The 27,595-nt window shown below is 38.3% G+C and overlaps 1 protein-coding gene across 1 annotated transcript; it reads left to right on the top strand.

Moving 5' to 3' along the window:
- Nucleotides 1-692: 692 nt before the first annotated feature.
- plppr4b (phospholipid phosphatase related 4b) lies at nt 693-27,003 on the top strand. Its single transcript, XM_087789157.1, has 7 exons — nt 693-1,030; nt 17,469-17,654; nt 19,016-19,145; nt 20,077-20,272; nt 22,172-22,229; nt 22,309-22,482; nt 23,180-27,003. Exons 1-7 carry the CDS (start codon nt 959-961, stop codon nt 24,809-24,811), a joined length of 2,448 nt encoding a protein of 815 aa, XP_087645283.1. The 5' UTR covers nt 693-958; the 3' UTR covers nt 24,812-27,003.
- The last annotated feature ends 592 nt before the right edge of the window (nt 27,004-27,595 follow it).

The following is a 27,595-nucleotide window of genomic DNA, read 5'->3' as shown; positions in this document are numbered from 1 at the left end:
TATATGACTTCATGTATTTACTTCATATGCTTTACTTTACTGTATATGACAGCAGTGTGTAGTAGTATGTAGTATACGTTTAGAAATTACTAGAAAAGCGGCAAAGAGTAACAAAGAAATATTTTTGAGCTCAAATATAACAAGGAGATACACATTTAAGTTTTTCATTACTTTTATAATAATAAAAAAAACAAGAAGCAGCTGGGGTGAGAGAGATTATGTATAGTAAACCTACACAATATGCATGCTGTATGTTGTACATAGTGAAAAGATTGAGTAATATGTTGTGGATGTGTGAACAGTTCTTATTGTTTCTGTTGCATGATGTCTCTCTTGTCTCACCCTTTTAACCTCCAATTTTCTTCCTTAAATCAACCTTTTTTTTTACTTCTGTCATTTATTTACATTGAAAAAAATGTATACAAACAATAAAACTCAACATTTCGAAAAACGAGGTCACTGTGTAATAGAGTTTATTTTATTTATTAAAATTAAATAAACAAAATCAGATCTTAATGAAAAAGGCGTCATAATTCTTAACTGAAAATAACTTTTTCTCAATACAATTATTGATTTCAGACGCATGCGCAGCGAGTCCGGAGCTCATCGTCACAGTCAGTGTCAGCGAGCCGAAGAATACGATCATCCTCAGCCTCGCCAGTGCGCATGCGTCGTGCATCTCTCCCTCCTCCTCCTGCCGTAGTTCCACCTGACATCCACAGACCCACCGAACCCAGGGCTTCTTTTTTTTTTCTTTGCAGCACGCGTGCGAGTCTGCTCCTGCACGGAGGAGGAGGAGGAGGAGACTCCTTGCGAAAGTCGGACGTCGAGAGCCGCACCGAGCGGCATGGAGCGCTCCTGATCCCCCGCCTCCGGAGAGACCACCGACACCCATTCACCTCTCATCCCTTTCGGGTCCGTTCGGATATTTTTTTAATTTTTTTTTGGAGGCCCAATCATGTCTGCGAGAGAGAAGGGGGTACTGACCAAAGACAGTGTCAGCCTGCTGCCCTGTTTCTACTTTGTGGAGGTGAGTCCCCCCCCCACACCCCCCCCCCCCCTAAGATCATGGAGGTAATGTGAAATAATGTCAATGTGCTGGAGTTCATAGTGATGAACTCACAGAGCCACACACTGTCAGGATGAATGAGAGTGTGACAGCCATGATGGATCCGCTCCAGAGGTTCAATAGTGACACATTGTGTGACAGCTCATCAATATGAGAGTCCTGTCCAAACACTTTAGATTTCTCTGGACCCTCCGTCGGTGTGGAGGTGCTCGTGGCCACATTCCTGCGTCCCCCTGTCCCCATCTGCACACTTTATGCACGCTCTAATTCTCCGGACCCCGGGCTTCAGCGGACAAACTTGGATCATTTATTATAGATATGGCTTTAATGCTTAAGTGATGGATACCACTGGCTCTTCTTCTCCCTGCATCAGGGATTCCCCCCTTTTTATTGTTGTCGTTTTGCCTGTAATCTGTTTTGTTCCAATCCTTCGCACCGCTGTGTCTGAACTAAACCTCTGAGTCTTGAGGATGAAAACGATGCCAGCATAGCTTCTGTTCGCTGAAGGATCCTCGGCTCTGTATTCCCACAGACAGGAGGAGCCATTCAAAGTAGGTCATTGCTGAAAGTTCATTTTGCTCAGTGAACTACAACACTTGCGTATAATTAGATCTCCTCTCTATGTCATGGGCCGCTGGTCCCTCTGAGTTTTGGCTTTCTTTAAGTCTTTAATAATCCCATCTGGAGACATAATGACACGTTCAGGACTCAGCCTGGTCTCTGCAGGTTTATATAGCCGACCGTTCGAGAATCAGAATTCTTTTATTGACATTATTTCCACCTATTGGGAGTTTTGGTTTGGTCGCGTTGTGCAACACTAAACATGAACTACAATCTCAAACATAATTAAAAATACAGTTGTTTTTACACAGTAAATATTAATTAATTTTGTTGGACATCTAATGAATCATATGACCTCGTACTCTCACGGTCAACTGCCTGCCAATGTACTGGAGGGCAGAACTGGTGAATGTGCCGCCCTTTGATGTAACTAAGTAAGTAAGTGAGTAAAGGTTATATGTATTTATCAAAGATCATGTATTGTATTGTATTAGTCAAAGATCTTGTAGAAACGATTTATGTTTGGATTTTTATTGTTCACAAGGGTTTTTGTTTAAGGAATTTTATCCACCGCTTTTGTCATCTGAGTGTTTATAAGATTAAATAAATTCAGTTTGAATTAGATAAGATCCAAAAAATTTTACAGAAGTTCATGAAACGGCTTCCTCAACGTTGATACATTACTTTTCTGGCACTTTATTGTTATTTAGAAAATGGGGGGGCTGGAGCTTATCCCAGTTTCATTGGGCGAGAGGCAGGGGACACCCTGGACAGTAAGCCAGTCGGTCGCAGGGCACACAAAGACACACAACCATTTATATACACTATTAATACCTACTGACAATTACTCTAAGTTCCTAATCAACCTATGTATGTTTTTGGACTGTGGGAGGAAACCTGAGTGCCCGGAGTAAACCCACGCAACACATGGAGAACATACCAACTCCAAGGTCATGGAGTTTCCTCCATCATACAAGTTTACTCCTTTTTTTACTGAAATCATTATTAAACATAAAAACACAGTACAATAATGTGACATATAATAGCAAAATAGTAATTATTAATAATATTAATAATAAAAGAATAAACAAAAAAAAAAAGCAAATGAAAAAAAACAAAATATTAATGAAATAATGATTATATATATATATATATATATACATATATATATATTAACACTATTTTTTGTTTTTGCACATTTTTATTAATGATTGTTACTCGCATACAAGTTAATATACTATTTTTTATGGTTCATTTTTGCCTAATGTCTCTCATAACAGCCACTGTATAAATTGTGGCCACTGAAAAAATAAATCAGTTGCTCACCACAGCTGTAGAGCAGATGTTCTTAACTGGTGGGTCAGGAACCAAAAGTTGATCGTGGAGCCTCTTACAGCGATTTGAGATTTCTGCCTGGCAAATGTCCTTATTTGCTTTTTATTTTGATAAACATGATCACTGTTCTATTGATTTAAAGAGAATAAACTGTGTTGTCTTAAATTCCCAAACATGGGAACATGGTAACATCTGCCAATTCTAAATATGAAGAACAGATTTTTCCACAGCAATTCTGGCATGGAACTGAATTTGAAAACCAGTGTTATTTTGTATTTTTTCTCAGGTTCAAACTGCTGGTTTTCTCTTTCACTATATTTCATCCTACAGCTCATGATGCTGAAATGAAAACCACACATGTTAGTTGTCAAAACTTCTCGACCAGAACGTTGATTATAACAGATGAATTCATCTTTTTCCAAAACACTCCATTGAAGCGATAACCTAAATGCATTTCAAATGTTCTGTTTTCCTGTCTTAAAGATGTCATTCATCTGATATAAGAGATTATAGGTTCTATATTTCATTAAATATTTTTAACAGAATTTCGATCTTCAAAATAAAAGTGTCATGGGTGGCAAATTTTACATTAGAATGAAAGAAGCTATTAACTTGCTAATCCATTAATTAAATCAGAGTTTAAAATGAACTTCACTTTACATTAGTGTTGAAAAATAAAAACATGATTGGTGCTACTTTGTGGGACTCTCCAGACATGGGGACTGCGTTCTTTTCTTCTGACCACACCCCCTTTTTTTCATTGATCAAAGGCAGGAGACACTAGAGAGCACTTGGAATAATAATCAAAAGCAATTTACTAAGATTATCACTTAACACAATCCCTGACATAAATGCATCTTTAATTTACATGAGACACTAAATGTGTAGAAGTAAAAGTTTTGCTAAACACCTTATTTTGAAATGTGGGTTTATACTGTAGCCATTAGCAACAGGCTATATTGATTGACAAATATAACTAAACAGTTGTTTTGGTGAGGTGAAGTGTAAGAAAAAACTGTAGTAAGCTCAATATTAAAGGCTGTAAGTTGAAGAAATGCATTAACACACAGCAGAGTCAAAAGTAGACAAACATAATATTAGTATATAGTGTAATATTATTTGTAAATACTAATATAAATAAATGTCATATCTACATCATGTCTATAACTTTGTTTGAGCTTCAGCAGAGTTCTGTTTATGCTGAAATAAACAACCTATCTGTCATCCCTGCCAGTAGAATGTACTTGTGCTACCTACAGAAGTCACACAAGGTAACAGATGACAGACCGGGCTGGCCCACTTCTGGATGCCGAGCGATGCTGTCCCAGCAGTTGTTCAGTGTCTGGGGAAAAAAAGCGCAATTGTTACATTCGTCTGATCTGGTTGAATCCGGCGTGACTGCTCAGTGGCAGAGGGAATAGCAGCGCAGACTATTACCAAGAAGTTTAACTGTACAAAGCAGAGCTGGAACCTGTCGTTGTGTTGCCCCGGGGCCACAGACAACACTCTGACGCCCTTGAGCTCAATATCAGACATAGTCACGTGAAGATACATCCAATATCGCATCCAATATAATAGGTACTTTTTAGTTTTTAGTTTTTAAGGAGTTCTCTTGTTCACCTTTGGTCACTTAAAATCAACCTTTAAATCAGTTTATATAACACATTATTTTAATTTTTTGAAGTTCTGTAATGAAATAAATATTTAATCCAAAATGTATATTTTTGCATGGCTTTTTAAAGGCTTTTCTTGTTTTGCCCATTACATTCATATATCAAATTGTACATAGTAAATACAAGTAAAAAAAAAATATATATATATATATAGACAAAATACATGTTTTACAAAATACATTAATTACTTCACAATTAATAATTTATTTCAAATATATCTAAAACATTTTTTTATAAGACATCAAGTATGTTTGACTTTTTCAATTCTGGATATTTTCATATAATCGTAACTTTTAAAATTCTTCTAATGCTTTATATGTTCAAATTATCAAAGTAATTTGATAAATTTACAAATAATTTGTTGTTTTTACGTCCTTAAAATAATAAATAAAGTCATATAAATGTCAAGAAGATTTCTCATATGCAGTTTTAAACTACTTTCCATACATTATTGTGTGCGATGATTTATTTTTTTGGTGTTGGTATTATTCTTAAAGTACCTTTTTTTTCAAAATATAATGAAAACCTATTATAATAAAAATGTATACAAAATATTATTAATTATATTATAAATTATTAAATAAATATAGAAAATAAATATAGTTTTACTTAATTATATAAGTTAAGCCTTTTGCTTAAACAATGGGAGCCATTTGCTGCACCATTTATTCTAACATATTTCTCAGTTTGTATAATGTTTCTGCAAACATTCTATATTTATATTATTATATAACATGTTTTATAACCTCTTTGTCTCCCATTATCTTCAGCTATTTCAAATCTAAAATATGTCGCCTAGATGGAACACTGAACTGACATGTCGTGTATCTTCACAGGCCAAATTAACGACCGTATGTGTCAGTCACGTGACTATGGTATGGCCACAAATTACAACGTAAATAAGCAAATTAATCGTAACACTGGCATCGGAAACGCGGCACACATGAAAGGGGGAAACATGGTTCCAGTGAGCGCAAGAGAGAGGAGGCTGATGTTGAGATATAGATGCGATGTGACGCAGATACGAGTCCATGCGTGTGACAGAAGGAAGGAGTGGAGGAGGAAGAGGGAGGCTGGCAGCGAACGCCAGCAGATGTAGGGCAATAGAGCATTGCTGCTCGACTGCGGAGCTCCGCTCTCCCAGAGGAGCTGAGGCTGCTGAGAGAGGAGAAGAATATCAAGACTTCAGCATACAGAGTATCTAGCTTAATCTTTGACACCGATGTACATTCATCCTCCGCTCCGTGTGGACAGCTTGAGAAATTTCTCATTATCTTTATAGTCGCGATGATGAACCCATCAGTGCTAAACTCAGCCGTTATTAGGAAAGTGAATCAAAAGACACTCTTTACCGGCATCAATTAAACTCTCAGCTGGGCTTTAAAACAACTCTGTTAGAAAAAAAACATTCTATGATTTTGAGTTACAACAACATTAATTCTTTAATTTACTGCCACTGATTTCCATGGTGGAGAAGCAGGGTGCTAGAGCTTATCCCAGCTACTTCGGGCAAGAGGCGGAGAGACACCCTGAACAGGCCTCCAGTCTGTCACGGGCACACAACTATGTACACACACTAACATGTACGGGCAATTTAAATTACTCAATCAACCACTTTTTTGTTTTCTATTATGCAGTTACAAGTTTCGATCAAAGAGTTCCGCCAACAACAAAAAATAATAATATAATATCATAAAAATGTCACATTTTAGAAAATATCCCAAAGTATTTAAAGTGCTTAGGATGACTAAAAGAAATGCAAGTAAATATATTCTCTTTTTATTTAAATCATACTGGTATCAAAAGATTTTCTGATGTTTTCTTACAATATATTTATTGTTTACAGTTTTATATGTTACACACACAAAAAACGATCACAACAACAGCAAGAAAACCATACACAATCATTAGACAACATCTATAGACACAACTCACACACTTAAACATACATTCACCAACACGTATGACCAAAAATTGTTTTCTTTTCTAGGATTCCAATGCTAAAAAGCAAGTCAAGCTGTTCTGTAATTTTCATTTTTCCTACCTTCTTTGTCTTTGTAATATATAAGGTTTACATTACGTCCATCATCGTACCCATGTATGGTTCCTAAAGATGACCAAGTCTTTCTTTTTCCCCCTTGCTGTATACGTCAGTATTTCCAGGACCATGCAATTCAACATCTCCTTCTTCCAAATGTCGGCTAGATCAGAGGTCTTGCCCACAGGATGTACCCACAGAGCACAGATAACCTTTGCTATACACTAGCTGAAGAACCCGGCGTCACCTTGGGAATTTTAACATTTTGGGAAAAGATGCAAACTGGGGAAAATAGTTTAAACAAAAGAATGCAAAGGCCATATTATTTAGTTTTAAATATTGTCTTGTCCCTTTAACAGGCTTGCATGGATACTAGCGATTTTTAAAAGGCTGCCGTTTTGGAGCTACAGATATCTAATTTAGTTTAAAACCTTCTTTGGAATGACACAAAATTGGCCTATTCATTCTATTGTAAGGGAGTAATAGAAAGGGAGTAGTTTCCCTTCTCCTTTGAAAGTACTCTCTCCAAATAAGGCCAAAAACAAGAAAGCAGGCTTCGTCGTCACACAGATGGGTTCACGGCGGTCATTGTGAGCCAGAGAAGAGCTCTGTAGGACCCCTGGAGCACCGTGAGAGGGTAACCAAGCGGACTTAAGTGTCCTTCAGAGATATAGATGACTGTTTGTTTGTCTACAGGTGTGTCTACGAGTGTCTCTTGACTATCAAGTAGCTTTTATAGGCTCCCAACGTCTACTTAAGGTGAAAAAAAAGACAAAATAACAATGAATGTGCTTCCAATTCTCAAGGTTAAGTTATATTATCATCATATTTTTAGTGTTCTTTTTTTTTTTTTGTGCCACAAACATTTTGTATATTTAAAAAAACTGTTAAATTCCCAAACCATATCCCCATATTCCTAAATAATCCTCTACAAAAAGAGTGAAAATTACATTTGGTTAAAGCTAATAATCATGTTATTTGAGGTTCATTATCAAGTTATACTCACCTTGGTTTGCTGCTTTTAACACATCGTTCTTCAAATCGTGTTTTCACCTCTCTTAGCCTCGTCAACTTAACTTCGCTATCTTCCTAATATTAGATAAAACCATCTCTCCGAGCCCAGCTTGCATAAGTCAGGTTAAAAGTTTGCAAAGTTTTGACGCCATAGATCTCTCCTAAGGTTTTCCACCTGCTTTGAACAGCTTTGATGGGAACTTATATTCACTACCTGAGGTGTTAAAGAGTTTTCCAGAGACTCTTTCTAAGAAGTACTCTCGCAGGCCTTTATGAATATCTTTCACGTTCCTCATTCATCCTAGTGCAGTTTGGGAAGACGGCTGCTCGTTGTAGAGCAATGAAGCGATGCACCGTGATGTTACAACTGATTCTATCTTTTTATTATCTAATGTGTATCTTAGACAAATCCTTTTGAAGGTTAATTTTCCCATTAACTGTTGAGTATTTAATAATAATAAAAATAATACATTTTATTTTAAAGGACATTTCATGGCACTCAAGTACAGAAAGATAAAAAAAAAAATCAAACATCCCTTTTTTAATTGTTTTTTTTCTTTTATCCTCTTTTTTATGTTTTCTCTACTGCAAGTTAAAGTCTGATAATTTCAAGGTTTCTGCCTGTAGCTGTCCAAAACAACTGTCGTACAACACATGACTTATACATGTCAAACTTTTAATCTGAAATGTTGCTAATAAAATGGAAAGAAAGAAATTTATTTAAAAAACAAAGAAACAACTTAATTTGGGTTGCTAATATTTTAGATTATATTAGATTTACTTTATTTATACCTCTGGTGATCACCCTTGGGCAATTAGATTTCCAGTAGACAGAAGGCGATAGCAGGAACAGCAAGTTTATAAAAGCAAGAACAAAGTGCAAATAAAAAGAACAAAGGCAAACAAATAACAAAGTGCAAATAGGTTACAAGGTTAGTATAGAATAGGTTAGGTTAGGTTAGGTTAGGTTAGGTAGAACTTTAGTGATCCCTCAGGGTGTATCCTTCGAGAAATAGTTTTTGCCAAATTATCCACAGCAAATACAGCAATTTTTCCAAAAAAATAATCAAAATAAAATAAAAACAAGAACAAAGAGAAATAAAGAGAAAGAACAAGATGATACAATCTAAGTCTAAAACATAATAACATCTAATAATAAGTAATAATAATAAGTCTAATAACATCTTCCCTTCACTCTGATCCTGCAGCAAAACTCACAGTTATAAAGTCTAATAGCACAAGGAATGAATGACTCCCTAAGTCTGTTAGTGTTGCCTTATTATTTCTCTCTTGCCTTATTGCCAGTAGCATCTGGGATGGGCTTCCGAAGTAATTTTGTCCTTAATCTTTTCCTCATTCTCTTTTTATTTCACGTAATTATTTGGGCATTAAGCCTGCACGGCTGACCCAGAGACTTTTCTACCACTCTCATGCTCAACAGTCTGGCGCGGCTTCACCAGAAGAAGAACTGGCCCAGCACTCAGCCAAAATAACCCAAACCCACTGGAGCCTGCTTTCCATTTTTGCACATCTATTATTGAAGCACTATCTTCTGTTCCCCACTCGTATCTCTGTTATCACCGAGGGCCCGCGATGATCATTTGGGGCGGCATTGTAGGAAAAACTTTCACTGCCCGTGGCGAAAAGCCAAGTTTCCGATCCACAGGGCTGTGAGAATAACTGGTGAAAGAAACTCACTGTACAGAAAAGTGAAGCCGACTCTGATGTTTGACTGTCTTCTGCGGCTCAGTACTGTTTTGTAAGCTCCTGGCAGCTCAATACAGAGAAGGAAAGTCCTGCTCTGCCTGATTTGATTTTCTCTGTCTCTGTTCTGATTTGCTTTATTTAAGAGACGTGGATATGTTTTTTACAGTTAACAGGAGCCAGAGCAGTGAGTCCCATTACTGTTATTTATTATTTACTGTTATTGTGACAGAAAGAGAGCTGGAGAAGAAGGGAGACGCCTAAATGCTCAAGTGACGAGCGGGGTTTGGAACTCAAGTTCAAAGAACCTCAGAGAAAAGAGAATCCTGTACGTTCTGATAATCACGTTTGATGTTCTGTTGCTATCTTCTTCTTCTTTGTCTATCAGCTTTTTCCCATCGCGTGTTGCCAGAGTAAGTCTGCCTTAACTTTACTAGTGTGTCCCAGATCACTCTTATCCTCTCTATCTTTAAACAGCAGTTGTGGTCAAAATACTGATGTCTGGGTTGAAGAAGATGTTATTGCTGTAGAAAAAAAGTTCTCTATTTTCACGATATGATTTATTTTTAGTATGTTATTCTGGTCAAAACAGTTAAATGCAAAAAGAAAGGTTATAACAAGAGTTTATCTGGCTGTTAATAAGTACATTATCCTGATGTTTTTAACTGATGTGGTAGGACTTGGAACAGTGCCTAAATATAAACCTCCTTTGTTATGGATTTGTTATGTTATGTAAGCATTTCCTATTGAAACCCCAGTTTCTTCCCACAGTCCATAAATACAAGAAGGTGAATGAATGAGTGTGTGTCTTTGTCTGTGTCATCCTGTCCTGTCCAGGGTTAAGACTTTATCACTATCACAAGCGCTTCTAGAGCAGTCTAATGTCTACACTGGAAGCGCTTACTATATTTTCACGTACTACTTCCACTTTATATGGCTTTTTATTAATTAAGAATAAATCCCAAGCCTTAGTCGATATGAGGGTGTGTATAAATATGTCAAGTGTGAACTATCACTTCACTCTATACACTCTTGGTTTTTTAAACTAATAGTTATGTCTTTTTTGAATTTGTAACAGCCATGATACATATAAAGACGTTTTAATGCCCAATGCAATATGTGTTCAATGGCTGTATCAGAAAATATTTTTTTAATTATTTGTTGATCGTTCCTGAAGAAACTTTGGCTTTTACCTGACGCCCATCAATCTGCCTTCTACAAATAATTGGAACTCCAACTCTCCTGAGTCACTCACATGTTTCAAATGTTGAAGTTTTCCTCTCCAAGATGCAGTAAGTCCCTCATCATGACCATGTTTTGAACTTATTACTTTATAAAGTTATTCTACCTCTGAAATCTTGGCAAATGAGAGGTTACGAAAGCGGAGTCCATTATGAAGTTATAATGGCTTCAATCCTCCTCCAGCCAGCTGTTATCATGTCCACTCTGTTTACACAACGAGTCCCTTGGAGGTGGAGACTTCCGGGATTGATGAGGCGTGGTGACAAAGCACGGCAAAGTCGGTGTGGTTATGGTAAACTAAAATATTTAATCTACAGGAAATTAATTTAAGTAATGCAAAGGTTGTATGGAAAAGTAAAAGTGCACTTGGTCTTCAATGTGACTAAGCTTAACAGCACCAAAAGTTTGTAAAAATCCCAAATATAGTCGTCATTAAACTAAATAATCTACATCGTTAAAACTTTTCTTGGTTTCTTGGAGCAGCTCTCAAACAGTAAGTACCTCTTGGAATATTCATCCACCTGCAGAAAGTGGATTTAGTCTAGCATCAAAATATCCATTTTGACAGCAAGAAAGTCAGTAGGAGCTGAATTTAATCTAATCATAAATAGTGATGATGTGAATAATTTGTTTTTGTTTAAAGGGATCTCAGGAATGTTCTGCAGCTTTTTTGGCCTCAGGAATTTGTATCATCATAGGAACACTTCAGACAAGGAAGTGCGTTATGCAGCAGAGAAACATAAGTGTGCAGCCTTCCTCTGTTGGTGAAGTGAAGCAACCCTTTGTTTTGTAGCCACTTTACTATATAGTGCTGCACATTGAGGTCATTTAAAAGTCCCTCGCCTTCTGTAGGTTTTCGTAACACACCTCCAAAACCTCCACAGCATCAATCCTATTCTCTTGCCCCCTTTAACGGGAGAATAAAACATATACTCTATATAATCACTATATAATTATTTAATTAGCCAACGATTGGATTTCGTTTTTGCATATTGTAAATCTCCCAACTACATTTTAAAGCAGCTATACGTAACATTTTTAAATTCTTATTTGTATTACTTTCTGCAAGGACTCATGTAGTTCAACATTCAAATGATAATTTTGTACAGCAGTGTGTCAGAGACAGTTTTTCCATATAATACATTGAGAGATTTTTGTTTTTAACCCGCCAGAAAGATAAAACCAGAAACTGTATCAACAAGAGTCTTTATCTAATTTATACACAAATGTACAAGAGGTGTTTGTAACTTATCTTTAACAAAATAAAAATATTTAATCCAATTACTTGAATAATCGATTACATTCTCAGTAAAATACTCGATTTATAAAATGTTTGTTCCCTTAAGCCCTACTGTGTGTATTTACTATGTCCTAATGTGGAATTAGATATTTTCAAGACCAGACTTTTTGTGAAAAATACCAACAATAAGTCAAGTCTTTTTGAAAGATTTAAGCTCTGAATAAGTCTGACAGCAATTCTGTTTAACTGTTAGCCTGCCTTTAGCTGACAAAGTGAAATCGTATCAAGATAAACAGTGGGCCATTCGCATATCTGTACCTCGTCAAAAATGGCCACTCTTTTTTTTTTATTTAAAAAAGTTCAACACACTAAAGGGGAAAAAATAGGGAAGCAGCTGCAATTAATTTGGTAAGAAAATGAGGTCACCTTCCCACTGTGAACAGTAGCTGGGGTACAGAGACGTTACTAACACCTTGAACCGCGGGGGAACCAGTCAGTGACGCACTGCCCAACTATTGACCAGTCGTGAACTTGTTCACACTTGACAGCCATTTTTTTTAAAGCTTGAACAAAATACACTGCCAAAAATATCTGCCACTCACAAAAGTGCATTTTTCATATATTAACTGGATTCCTTTCCAGATGCTCCCCCCCCAACCTTCCCCTAGCGACTGAGATCCGCTCATGCAATTGCTTTATGTAAGGAATATAGGGAAGAGTATGTATACTGGATAAAACAGGGAAATGTATCAGTAAAAATAAAACTAAATCCATATTTACATAAGCATCCTCTGAGTACATCAGTGACTCATGGAATGTAACTATAACCACAATTTCTTCTACTTCAAGCTGAAAAATGTGGTCGCTAATCTCAATGGAGAATAATCCGGTATTTAAACGCCTTAATTAGAATTGAGCGCAATAACGTGGATTACCTCGGACCTCTGTGTTCCCAGAGCAGCGGCGGCAGCGTCACTAACTAGCTCTGTGAAGTGATTTACGTCGATGCGGTCCGTCTTCACCAGAGAAGCGCTGACTTCACTGACCTCATTTCAACGAGCAGAGATGCTGCTGCCTCTCGGAGGCGGGAGCGGGGACCTGAGGAGGATGTGGGGGAGGGGAGGAGGATGGCGTGGGGCTCGGCGGGGTGCTTCGTGACATGTCGTCGACATCTCGCGTGCACCTGGATCGACCGTGCGCTTGTTTAACGTCGACTCGTGAAGCTCACGAGTGTCGTCACTACAAACTCAGCGTCGATCCTTCTATGGTAAATACGTGACCAAACCCTGGAAAATCAGGACACTGAGCAGGATTTCGGTTTCACTCGTTCATTCATCTCACGAGTACGTAGTATTCGGGCTCATGTTTTAGATAAGTGTTCCTCAGTCGAGCTGTCACTAGTCCATTTGTGCATTGAAGTGAAAAATAATGAAGGTGTCGCTCAAACTCAAAGTTACTTAAACTTTAATAGCATAAAATGAATATCTTGTACTAAAGAAATGTGGAGATATGCTACCAGTTGTTGCACTGCCACAGTTGTCCAGTGGGGGCAGTATGAAGTTTTTATTGCTCTTAACTACTTAAATAATCACAGGATAATTCTAACTCAGATTGTGTGCGGTCCTAATGTATGTGCATCCTCCTTGTTTTACGTATTGTGCTTTTATGTGTTTTATTGTTTTTTATTCAATTGCCAAAAAAAGAAACGACCAAGGAAAGAGGTCTATGTTGATTTAAAAGTAAAAAATCATGATCAGTCTTCATAGACAGCAGATCAGATATTCTGTTTATTCTGAATATGTAGTTTGACATTAGAAATGGACAATTCCAAGACCATCAATCATTCTTACTGGTTCTGTCAAGCAATGTCTCCTATGTAGCCTTAGTGTATGATTTCAGGAACTATCAGTAACTTGTGTTTATTTGTTCATATTTATGTTTAGATTTTGGTCCAATCATCTACAAAATAATAGTCCAATAGAGTTAAAATTTTGAAGAAAATGCATGAATCTCTAAATACACTACATTTTTGTTGGTTCATTCCATTGAATTGTATCATAATAATATTGAATTGTTTGCCATTGTTTATTTTTTTTTTACTTGGCTCGATGTCTAATGTGACCCTTGTTTGACCCTGTGAGATTCTCTTTTCTTATTCAAAATTAGAGAAACATTCTGAATAGAAAATGTTTTTTTACTTGTAAAAATAAATATAAACGAACACATGTTTCTTTTACTAATGAACGTCTTTTAGTTTCCGTTTCCTTCGCCTCGTATTAATTCTGGTAATTATTCTTAGATCTTTTCTTCTCTATAACCCCTCAAGCATCACAGCGCCACGCACAGGCCAGCAATGTGTATTACGTCATTTCACGTGCACAGAGCAGAAAAGATCAGATAGAAAACGTGTCTTTGTTAGCACAAGGCCAGATTTTTGGACAGTAGGTCTACTGTATATAATCCATTACCAAAACCAACATGAATTTGCTCAAGGACTCTGACCCTGATAACGTTTTTTGTTGGCTTTCGAAGCGGAATAATGAGGAACGGGGCATTACACTGGACGTCGTCCGCCATCAACAGGAAAGTGTTAAACCACAGAATTGCCCTCATCGGCGTCAGCGGGCTCACCAGAGTCGGAGTGATTCAGGGTATTAAGCTGCACGAGGAGGCTGAGGGTGCCTAGGGGCCGGGTTCAGACTCCTGACGCAGCTCGCTGTGCTCCTCTGTGGACACTTCACTCCCTGCATTTACACATCAGCTTTCTGCCTACGCACACACCTCGCGCCTCCTTGATCCGCTTAAGTGGGACACCACAGAGCCTTAAGGGTTGTTAGAAAACATTTTCATAGGAATTATGACACAAGCGAACCGCAGGAGAGAAATCGAGCGGCCCTTATGGGAGTGCACTTCAAGTCCTGACGCCTGAATGTGACAGCATACCTGCAGATTAAGTTCACGGCTCTCAAACCTTCACCTTATTCGCCTCCACTTGTGTCTTAAATACTAGAGCAGTCCTGGTTAAAGTGTGGACTTCGAGCCACATAAGCCTATAACTGCAATGTGAACTCAAATGTGTGAGTTCTTTGTTCTATAAATTACTCTGATTATGTTTCGCTTTTTCTTTTTATTAAGTAATTCTTGTCCCTCAAAATAGACTAAAGGGTGAATATTTTTGAATTCATTACACGGTTTATTTAAGGTTCAGGGTTTAGAGTAAAGCCAGACCCAAGTGCAGCTGCAACAACCAAACAACAGACAAAAATTGAATGATACATTTTCATCACAAAAAAAAGCAGGAAGGCAATAATTAGAAAGAACACGCGACAAAAGGTACATACCAGTGAGTGAAGATTATAATCTGGCGCCTGTTGCTGCAGGAGAGTTGGCTTTAAGCTGCTGCAGCTGCTGTGAGAGCAACAGGCGCTGTGGAACTCGGGTAACAGAAAGGTCATGCAAAACAAGTTTCGAAATGAAATCATGGCACAAGACATGACAGTTTTCCACTAGTTATTTTTTCGTTAAAATAAAATGTATGCAAAGTGAAATGATATACTGTGCAATAGAACACAATGTTTTTTAATTGTATTGTTTTAGGGTAGATTCTGTTACGTTTGATATTTTTTCAACATGTTCCAAAATGTTCTTTTTTTCCATTTCTCTTTAATCTTATAGCATTTCTTGTCCAAAGGGGCCATGACAACAGTCGCAGCTTTCTCAACCAATTTAGATTTGTATTTGTTTTTGTTTTTAAAAAGACTACTGCGGGACAAATTATGCAAAGGATGCATAAGTAGACTTATTTTTAGTGTTGACATCAGTGGTAGATTAAAGTAGATACATTTGAGACCTTATTTTTATCCAGGGAAATGATGGTAAGATAAATAGTTTTAAAAAGGATTTTATTAAATAATTGGAAGCGTTCAGAATTTAATCTTCAAGAAACATGTTTTGGTTTTGGTGGTGATCAGGATTGTCATTAAAAAAGTTGTCTTTACTTGGCATCTACCATCTACGGTATTTAAAAGACTATTTCCCCATTTAGAGAAAAACATAAAATCCCTTTGACTCAAGTAAACCAACATCCGTGTAATTGTCTTGCTAAAATGTGTTGTCATCCATTTAACATACTTTTAGGGTTGTTAGATAAGATTGCAAGACGTCTAAGGGAACAGGTTCATTTCAACATCTCATCTCGTTTTTTAGCTGTTAGGACCTCAAAGCCCGAGTTTAATTCAAATGGGGAATTTATCGTCAAAAACCTAATTGTATGGGAACGAAATGGATTTTTAATCTTGTTTTTTTAATTTGCTTGTTGGTTAATACAGGGTTATCTAATAAAAGGAAAGTTAATCAGATTTTTTTCATCGTTTTGTGCAAATTAGACGTTTATGAGGGGAAACAGGCTGTTAATCGTTTAGTTTCTTTGCCTGTTTTGGCACTATTTAAATAGTAAAAATGCATTTAATATATGTTTAAGATTACATTTTATTTTCATGTTTAATTTAGCACTAGTTATCAAAAATAATTCTGATTCTTATATTTCCTAATGTTGATCCCAAGTAATCCGTTTGGAAAATCTCAGAACTTAGGTTAGGTTAGGTTAGGTTAGGTTAGGTTAGGTAAGGTTAGGTTAGGTTAGGTTAGGTTAGGTTAGGTTAGGTTAGGTAAGGTTAGGTTAGGTTAGATTAGGTTAGGTTAGGTAGAACTTTATGAGTTCTTACTCAGAAATTGTTTTTTTCCAATTAGACACAGCAATAGAATATCATTTAGTACTTCATCCATCACACAATCCTAATATATCCAGGGTATTAATATGGTGTATCTCTTTAACGTGACCATTAGCGCCACAATGCTTTCAGGATGGAAACAGAATTATTTATATTTCTTGGTTATGTTTGTGTGTTCGTAAAGATCTTGAATGCATCACGCTGTGTTCACATTTCATAAAACCTCTGATGTAACTGCAACACTGCAGAAAACAAGGACTTGAAAATAAATTAAATTAAATGCCTTGTTACTTCGTTGCTGATATTAACCAAAACATAAGCAGATGCTATGAGAGCAGACTCGGGCGTCGTCTGTCAGAACATCAAACCTCAACAATAAACAAGGATATTAACAGGGAGATTCATGTGCACTGAACTTTCCAGAGATACATCCAGGCCTCCACACACGGGGGTGTTATGCTGAAGCTTTAATTGAGATCTGGCACATCAGCAGACTTCCACTTCCTTCTATAATGGACAGGAAAACAAGTAGGTCCATTAATAATGAAAGAAATCCCACTGAGGTCATCTGGAATGCACACGCCACAAAAGCAATTTTGTTGAAGCAGCAGCTTTAGGGTACGTCTATGATTTTATGGTTGTGAGTGAACTTTCAGTTTTAGTATCCTGAGATGGCTGTAACGAGCGTGCCGGGATTGAGACTAATTCACGCCTGTCACTCTCCCTCCGGCCATCAAATCTATTTTCCACGCCTCCTTACTCTTCATCTGGTTAGAAGCTCATTGAACCGTGAGCTTATGAGGACATTAACGCTGATAAATTCCTCTCCAGCTCACTGACATGTTGTGTTTATGCTCCATAGCTGCCCATCCTGGTGTCGTCCGTGGTCAGCCTCTACTTCCTGGAGTGGACGGACGTGTTCAAGCCGGTCAAGTCTGGCTTCAACTGTCACGACCGGACCCTAAGCCTGCCCTACATCGACCCCAACCATGAGGTCATTCCCCTGCTCATGTTGCTGAGTCTGGCCTTCGCTGGACCGGCTATTACGGTACGAGACAAGGAAGTCCGAGAACTCAATATGGTTCCTTCTTCTTACCACGATTTAATCTGGCAACTCTGTTGAACTATTTTTGAAGTACTTGACTGGTTAACAGAGTCAGTGTTGGGAAGACAAATGTGTTAAAAAAAGGTGTGAACTTTGTACTAAATAGTAACTCAGAAGGTGAGGATTGACCCGATCAGAGGAGTTTTTTACCCACTTTTTAGGAGAGTACGGGCCCACATTATTTATGTGAGTCTTGTTAGGGGCCGTCGAACCATAGATATATAGAAAAAGTATTTTTAAAATGGGATAACGTGAAAAACAAAATCATAACCATAAGAAAAAAGGACAAATGTTATCATTATGTATATTAACTATGCCAAAGCATAAGCAAAACTTGTTATTTGACTATATTTTGTGTCATTGTTTTATTACTTTATTGAATGATTTGCGATTGACTGAGAACTACATTTATTGGCAGAACATCTACGTATGATATCAAAGTACTTTATATACAAAATGTACTTAGTGGGCAAAAAAAAGCGAATTAGGTCTTAAATAAACGTAAAAAGTTTTATTCAAATTTGTATCTGATTAATGACAATTGAACTGAATGCTGTTCAGGGGGCCACATTTGGCCCTTTGACTGTAATAATTTGGCCCTCATGAGGTCAGAACAGCCATGGGGTTGGGGACCGAAGTTGCATTTATTCCCATTTTTGTACCAAGTACCAAGATTATTTTTTGAAGCTTTCAAGAAATCTTTTTAACAATACAGGAAAAACAACGTAACAAGGGCCTGATACACTGGTTTAACAACAATGTAATTACACTTTTATAACCGTGGAAGAAGTCAGACACAAATAAACAATCTTCCAAATGACTGCTTTACACTTCAACTGCATTCAAGTCAAAACAAAAAAGCTTAATTCTGCCTCTCTGGAGTTGTTTTCCTGACCAGACCCACTCCAATGTGACTCAGCGTGGCATGACTTGTCCACAATTATCTCTACTTTCCTCCGAGCGCTGAACGACAGGTCGTTCTGTTATAGTAAAACACTTTCGACTCCATCAAAGGTAGTGGATGGACAACGATGGCCGGCAGCAGATGTAGGTGCACAGATAGAAGAGTAGAGTGGGAGACACTCAGTTTAACATGCTCTCTGATGACTGATGCAGTCTTGTAGTGACTTGGTTGCTTTGCCTGCCAGCGAATGTTTTACATTTACTCTCAAGCGAGTTCCTCGCTGACCTAAATGATCATTCCTTAGACTCCTTCTCTCCGTCCGTCTCTCGAGCAGGACAGCAGTGATCTGAGAGGTTGTCCATGTCTCCAAGGATGGTTTCGTGAATGTCTGTTTTCTCAGATAATGATCGGAGAGGCCATATTGTTCTGCTGCCTGTCCAGACGGAAGGGAAGTGCCGGAGCCGAGGCCAACATCAATGCAGCGGGCTGCAACTTCAACTCCTTCATTCGCAGAGCCGTCCGCTTCGTTGGTACGATAAAACTGTCAGATTGATTTGACCAGCTTTGGAAACAAGCATTAAAGCAAGATGAAGGAAATAACATTTAACAACTATTTTATTGACAGAAAATATAAAAAAATACATATTTTAAAACATGAAGGTGATCATCTTCTGCCCTTCAAAATAAAAGACTAATTCAACCACAGCCATCTATATACTGTATAATAATCTACACTAAGAACAAAACAAGAGCTATGTAAATACAAATACTGTAATTGTTATTAACATTGTTATTCCAACCAAAAAAACTTGTATAATGAAAGTCTAGATTGTTTTTCTAAATATAAAAAAGAAAAATCAAATCATCACAATTCCCTTGTTTATGTGATTTAGTGTTTTTTAACATGTAATAAAATTTAATAATCCAGTTCTGATTTCTGTCCGTTTTTCATTCAAAGCCTCATAACATAGCCAAAATAAATGCAGATAAATGATAATTTATTCATATTTAAAATCAGTTTTTACACTTTCCTGATGATAATATTACTTTATTTCGTCCAAAATGGTTTATTCTTTTTTTATTTGGATTATTGTTTCATTAATTGTACACACATAATATAATCAACACAACACTGTACACTGTAAATACTGACTCTTGGCTTTGTATGTTGTTTCTGTGTGTAAAATTAGGTAATTTGAAATAAATAAATAAATGTAGTGTATCTTGGAAAAAGGGCCACAATCACTCACTAATAGCACATTTAACCAACCATTAACTAAGTACTACAGAAAAATAAGATAAATCCATTTATAGGTGTAAAGAGTTAAACTACATCTACAACAGGTATTACAATTAATTGCTAAAACTAATAATTTGGTCGCACATCAGCATGTCTGTAACCTGAACTGGACATTAAAGGGTGTTCCTGGTTCCTTGAATGATCTCGTTTGTTGTCTTCAGGCGTTCACGTGTTCGGACTCTGTGCCACGGCGCTCATCACCGACATCCTTCAACTGATGACCGGTTACCCAACCCCTTACTTCCTGACCGTGTGCAAACCCAACTACACCACGCTCAACGTCAGCTGCGACAAGAACCCCTACGTGATCGATGACATCTGCTCCGGGGCCAATCCGGCAGCCATCAACCAGGGAAGGTGAGTCCGGCCTTTTATAGAGAGCTGCCTTTGAATAAAATGTATTCATCGTCCAGACCTTGTCTTGAAACTTTTAATGTATTTTAATTGATTATAATTATTTCCAGAAAAGCACTTGGAGAGTGCAGAACGTCGCCAAGCAGCTCGCCCCTACATTAAGTTTTATATTTTAATGCAATTTAATTAGACTCAAAGGAACAGCAGGTCAGGGATCCAGAACTCACTTACACAACCTAGTAGGAACAAGAAAGCTGGTCCAGCTTCAGGACTATTGGTACCAATAATTCATGTTATTGAAATGTATTGTGTTTTTTTGAGAACTTCCATTTACATTAACTATTTAGTTTTATATTTCTTTAAATTTATTATTTACTATGTGCATATTTAACATGGATATTTGATCTAAATAAGGCGTCTCAAAATTAATCTATCGGGAAAGAACATTAGAGGTCAATTCTTGTGAAGACCACAAAGGAGGGTCGGGGGGTTCTGTGGCTAAGATACTGTGAGAAAGCTAGTAAAAATCTTTTTTTGGTTTTTATCTCAGTGATGAAAAATGTAGTTGGATTCAGTCGTGTGATTTTTAAAAACACCCCATCATTTTAATCTTTAAATATCACATCCTAATATGAAATCAAAGCCATAAAAACAACTTGGATATAGCGATCATTTTTATTCCTTAACCACCTGACTTTGAGTCAGACCAGGGCCATTCTAGACTTAATCAAATGTAGGACCGTAGAATATCAACCAACAGGCCCGCGGTTTTAACGTTTAAAGATAAAGATAATTTTCATAGAGAATTACCACAAGTTGTGGCTACTTAAGTAACGTGGCTCTCTTGTTGAGCATCGAATGATCTCATCTCAGTAATTTAATTATTCATCTATTATTCTAATATTTATCTCTACATTTTTTTAGTCGAAACTATGTTGGCAGTGTTGACCCATTTATTTAGGACACACGAAGCTTTAGCTGCAGACTTTGCAGGGCTAAATTTAACCTCCAGCTTCTGGCAGAAACACTGCCTCAACTCTCGCCGGCAGATTTTAGCTCAAGTGCTCGAGCTCCACTCGCATTCCCAGTGCAGGTCGAAAGAGTGTTTTACAGCTCTAAATTTGCCCAGGAGGTAAGAGTTCCAACAAAAGAGAGAATATGTTGCCAGTGCAAAAGTACGGCGGAGAGGCAGGTAGCAGATGTGACAAAGCGAAACTGAACATTTTGTCAGGTAGGACTGCCACGATCGGGGGATTGGTGACACTGTGAAGTCTTAGAAGCGGCTCAAACCTAAATTCCCGCTGTCTCCTGACTCCTCCGGCGGTGAGGGACCTGTTTGAAATGTATAGTTGGAAGTAGCAGCATGTGTGAAGAGGTGTTACTTATACAATACTTTTGAAATCCTTCGACAGACTCAAGTGGGAACTGGTTCATTAAGATGTTAAAATTTGATATGTGTCGACTCTAAGAAACAGCAGCCCAGATCCTTCCCAGTAAACTCCCTTTCACCTCCTGAGGGATCAATAAAGTTCTACCTTACCTTACCTTAATAGAGTTTATTTTACTAAGACAATTATATCAGCTAGTTTGTGAGCTAAATGAGACAGCAGGTGGCAGCAGCGTCCTGAAAACCGCCTCCCAAGAAAGAAAAAGGCTGCAAAAATGATTATGATTTACAGTAAAAAAAAAAAATATATCGAGTTAAATACCAAGAAATGTTTTTTAATTGAGTTGACTGTATACTGTGTTCTTATATAAATACAGCATCTACTCCTTGGCAGAGCGAATGATCTGCGATTGTGCCGATACAAAAGACACGTTGATGAACTGTCTATACGTTTTATTCTATGTTAAATAACAACAACATCAACAAATGTATTTTCTTTCAATTGTCTCTTTCAGAAAGTCCTTCCCTTCCCAGCACGCCACTCTGGCGTCCTTCGCTGCTGTTTATGTTTCGGTGAGTAAATGTCGCATCTCAAAGATGGATTAAAGAAAATATCAACATCTCAATTTATATTCTGTTCATTTTTCTGCAGATGTACTTCAACAGCACTTTGACTGACTCGTCCAAGCTGCTGAAGCCTCTGCTGGTCTTCTCTTTCATCATCTGTGCCATCATCTGCGGGCTGACCCGGATCATTCAGTACAAGAACCATGCAGTCGACGTGTACCTGGGCTTTCTCCTGGGCGGAGCCATCGCTGTCTACCTGGTAGGAATCTATCATCAATTTGTTTTCTGTTGTGTTTTGTAGTTTAATTAACTCAACTTGATTCACCAGATGAGTTTTTGTGAAATCATTTGATCTTCAAATATTTTAGATTCCAACTGTCTCACAATGATACATTTTATAGTGACCTCTATGTAACCCCGGTTCTATGAAAAAAGCCCCTGAAAGGGTGTCACTTTTGGTTTTACTGGCCTTGGGATAAGGTGAACTAATTGCAAAGGTATTAAGAGGGCTGAGCATGTAAGATTAGGTTAGGTTAGGTTAGGTTAGGTTGGATTAGGTTAGGTTAGGTTAGGTTAGGTTAGGTTAGGTTAGGTTAGGTTAGGTTAGGTTAGGTAAGGTTAGGTTAGGTTAGGTTAGGTTGGATTAGGTTAGGTTAGGTTAGGTAGAACTTTATTGATTCATTGAAATTGTTGTTTTTTCCAATTAGACACAGCAATACAGCAATTATTCATACAAATACAATTAAGAACAAGAACAAGAGAAATAACATTAAGAAGATATAACTTTGTCAAACTAATGGCAAAGATCTTTTATTTCGCATCATTCGACTTGGGGTGAAGCAGTAGCAAGAGGATGTTGGTAGACTTGATATAATTTTCAATGAAAGTTACTGATTCAAGAGTGTGTTCCAGTCACTGCTTGTCAACACATTGTTGAGTTTGTGTTTCTCTTATAGGGTCTGTATGCCGTTGGAAACTTTCAGCCAAGCGAGTCCCCCGTCACCCTCCCCCAACCACCTCTACAGCACCCTCCCTGTTCCTTACCACACATCAGTCAGGAGGCTGTTCTTCACCATCTGCAAATGAAGGCCAGCTTGGCCGGAGAGGTTGGCATCCCCACCTCCCACTCTGAGGGTCTTCTCCACCGCACCCTCGTGCAGCAGAGGACTGAGGACAGCATGAAACACCACGGCGGGGAGGTGGAGATGCTCTCGCCTCACAGCCCTCGGATTAAAGAAGACACGATGACCTTCAGCCACACCCTTCCTCGGGTACACACACCACAGGCGATGGCGGCGTACGAGGAGGCGGCCAGGCGCCACGCCGCCACCCTCCACCACGCCTCCTTGGACTCCAGTCGCTCCAAACAGCTATTGTCTCAATGGAAAAGTAAAAACAACCATAAATGCTCACTGCAGGTCCCAGACTCCTACATCTCTTCTCTGGACTCTCCCACCGGGCAATCTGTCCAGCACCCTCACCATCACGGCAGCATGGAGCTCAGGTCCAGGGCCGAACAATCACCAATGGGCTTTAATGGAAATTTTGACGCCCACGCATACATGTCTAAACTGCCCACAGGAGCAAGCACCACCCTGCCAAGTAACTGCAGCGGCATCACTGGGGGAGCGAGAATCTCAATGCAATCCAGGCCTGGGTCCTCACAGCTGGTGCACATACCAGAGGAAGCTCATGAGAACTATAATGCAAGCTCTCAGAGGATGCCAGGAGGGGGTGACGGAGAGGAACATGCTGTCAACCCAGCGGTCCAAGCCAACTGGCAGAGAGCGGTGGAGAAGACGGTCCCATGCAGGAGCGAGGAAGCTGAGCAGCCGCGACTCATGCAAGTTATAGCCTTGTCCAAGCAGCAGGGGTTACTCCAGACCCACTCCAAGAGTCTTGATGAAAGTAGCATTAGCTGCAGCAATACAGGAAGTTGCCAAAGTTCTTCTCGCTTCAGAGCGCAGACCAACCAGGAAAGCATGACTGGACCGGGCTCGATTGGCAGCACCACCGGCAGCATTTCAGGAAGCACCGGAGCAATCGTCAGAATTGAGGCACATCCTGAGAACCGGCCAGTCATCCAAGCACCTTCCACGGACGGGTCATGGCGATGGCGCTCCTTGGATCATAGTGCTGGCCCTCCAGGTCCCGGAGGAGGAGCTCCAGGTTTCCGGCAGTCGTTTGAAGTGAATGATCTGAACAGAGACTCAGAATGTTTCGAACCAAAAGGCGAGGGATCGATGGAAAGGAAGCACGCCAATCACATAGTTACCACCACTGCCACCGTCAACACTCCGCCCGTCGTCACTGTGCACACACAGAACACCGGCCAGTCGGAGCACAAGCTACATCCTCCGGGCTTCTCCACCATCAGGGTCACTCCGGGCGATGGCAGCGGGGGACCTGGAAGTGGACCAGTGAGTAGAGATGGCTCCTCGGAAACCCAGTCCGTCTCCTCTAGCCGCGAGTCGACGCTGCGCAGGAAAGGAAATCACATTCTGATCCCAGAGCGAGCAAACAGCCCAGATATGACACGGAACGTGTTCTACAAGGGAACTTCTGTCACGCCTACGTTCAAGGAGTAATGTGATAAACTGAGAATAGCGCCCTCTATGTGTGAAAATATTCTGCATTTATTGTACTCCAGAGTTTTATGCAGCATGAGATTTTTGTATGTGTAAGCACTGAAGCACAACCTTTGAGTGTTGTTGAAATCACTGTGTTCTTTTGTGGTCACACCTGAAAACACCTCGATGCGGGCCGGGGTATTTTTCTACAGTGTTCTTGAGACATTTTACATTTAAAACTGCCCCAAAATAGAGTTTTAAAAGTAGCACAGAGGCTTGTGAACTGTAGACGACTGCTGCCAAAAAAAAAAATCGACATATCCTGCTACTGTAAATACTGTGTACGTTTGAAGGTGCTACCGCAGAGTAACATGAATTATTATTTCAGTCAAAAAATATTTTACAAAACCTAATATTGTAATAACATATTTAAAAGAGTTATGTTTTGTATTTTGTCTCCTTCTGTACAGACACTACAGACAAGTGTACCATAAGTGTGCTTAGCATTCTTCTGTAGCTACATCAAGTCCAATATGACTTGCTGAGAATATTGTGTTTACTGAACCTTGTCATCTGTACATTAACCTTTATATCCCGTAATGATTCCACATGCGCAGCACTAAGCACAGAAATTTTATATTCAAGCGCCAGTTTCCTTCTGGTACAGATCTGCAAAGTGAAACATATCTGAGAACAGAACAGTTTGGATGCACACAAGTGATGTAGCAAATAGTGATAATCTTCAGGGTTCCATTAAGTATTTTTAAGTTTGGGGGAAAAGGAGTTTTGTTTTTGTTTGAGAGAAAGTAGCATTAATAGCATTTGGGTCATTCTACGAAGCTGGTGCCATTAAAGAAATCATCTTGAACAAGAAGTTCACACTTTAGTTAAGACAATTATGACCTGAACCATATTTCTCACATCATCCATCAACTCGATTTACATTATTCTTTTATAAGTGCCATTGCAATATTGGAGGCATTATGTTTTTGTTTATTATTTATTATTTAGATTATACATATTATGGTAAATTCTACATAAGAATGACTGCAGTTAGTTTTGTTATCGACTAGTGAAGCAAGAAGGAATTAATTTCAACGTTTTCTTCCCTTTACGTTATAGTGAAATCATATTAATAATGATTCAAATAGTCTTTCAATTGTTACTTGCTGCTATTGTGGATCTTATTGGAGAACCTCCAGAATCCATTTTTTTTGTTTGAGAAATATGTACTTAAATGTAAATGCCAAAAAAAAAAAATGGAGTTGTTCATTAAAAGGTGTAGATTTACACTTACAATCTCATTGTACATACATTATGTTTCTCATGACACTTCAGCTAACAGCTTGACCACTCTTTTTTAGAACATTTTCTTTGGAGATCTCATGAAATGGGCCGGACTCCAGAAGGTTCTGGTTTCGTAGAATGGCTTGTACATCTTCACCAGCCTAATGGTTGCTCAACATGACTTCAGCAGAGACTGAAAGATTGGACAGAGTCTTCCACTTTACATTTTTAAGTGTCAAAATCAACCAGCAGATTTATATGTATAGGGGGAAAAAAACACTTCCAAATGTGTCAAATCGACGTGCGAGTTGTTTACAGTGTTATTTGGTGGTCAGTTAATGGTTATCAGTGGTGACCGACCATTGGAAAATGAAATAATAAGGATAGAAATATTCCAGTTCTGTTTCCTAGAGTTGTTCCCAAAGTGACGAGTGTGTAAAAAAAAAAAAAAAAGAAAAAAGCCAAAGGCAGATTCTCACTGGAATATAAATGAAAATTATTTGTACAGCAAGCCTGCGTTATATTGTACGTGATTTACTCTATAAAAGCAAAACATTTGCATGGTCACTTTTTTCTAGAACATATCATGTTTGAAATCCAGTATTTTTTATCTATTTCTGTGTTTCATAGTGAGAGATGACAATCTTTATATTAGAGTGCCGTCGCCCAATTAGGTTCTTTGATTCAGGCTGGTTTTCATTTCATGACTCATGATGAAACCTGCTGGAGGTCAGACCATCTCACGACAGCAGCCGAGCTGGTTTCGGGCAGATGATAGCGAGCAAGACATGCAGCTCTGAGCGAGACTTCTTTTGAATTCAGGCTTTCTTCCTCAGTTAATCCCCTCAGAGTCACGTGATCAAAGCATCTACTATTAAGAATGCTTTGTTGTTTTTTTTGGAATTGTCAATCGGAAGAGCATTATGTGGCAAATATTTCCTTCTATAGTTTTAATCTCTTAATCTGACCTAAACCTATACTCATGAAAATGTTGCTCTTTTTAAAAACAGAGATGTATTGACCTGGTAGTTGTTACCGCTTTGAAACAGTCTTGATCTATTCTTGTCAGGGGCCAAATATGTTCAGCTCATTGTTTGTGTTCCACAAAAGCTTTAAATATATCAAAAATAAATCAGATATTTGTTTAAATGCACCAAAAATGTTGATTTTATGAACAAAGAATATCGTAGTGTGGAAGCTTGTTACGCAAATTATTAAAAGGAGACGCGTCTTATAAAATGAAGCAACAGATCTATATATTTATGCTAAAAATGTCTTCATTTCATATTGAATTCTACTCTTGTTAAAGAAGTCCCAGCGAAAGAATGACTAGTATAAACATATTGTTTATTCAAGGTCACAGACTGTTTCTCAAGTTTGATCAAGGTTAACAAATTTAAAGGGAAATAAGATTAATTGATGACAATGTTGGTAGTTTTGTAAGGGGACACCTCCTGGATTGATTAATGGTAGAACACTACATACAGGATTGGCTGAGAAGCCTGGATATAGAAG

The sequence above is a fragment of the Callionymus lyra genome, chromosome 4 (assembly GCF_982586985.1).
Source record: "Callionymus lyra chromosome 4, fCalLyr1.hap1.1, whole genome shotgun sequence".
Taxonomy (NCBI): domain Eukaryota; kingdom Metazoa; phylum Chordata; class Actinopteri; order Syngnathiformes; family Callionymidae; genus Callionymus; species Callionymus lyra.
Note: the sequence above shows the minus strand (reverse complement) of the source record. Positions and strands in the feature narration are given on the sequence as shown.

Excerpts from the sequence above, each read along its gene's own strand:
- plppr4b (XM_087789157.1), top strand. The coding sequence starts at position 959 with ATGTCTGCGAGAGAGAAGGGGGTACTGACCAAAGACAGTGTCAGCCTG. Across the intron at positions 19,146-20,076 it reads CAGAGCCGTCCGCTTCGTTG|GCGTTCACGTGTTCGGACTC; the intron begins GTACGATAAAAC and ends TGTTGTCTTCAG. Across the intron at positions 22,230-22,308 it reads TCGCTGCTGTTTATGTTTCG|ATGTACTTCAACAGCACTTT; the intron begins GTGAGTAAATGT and ends ATTTTTCTGCAG.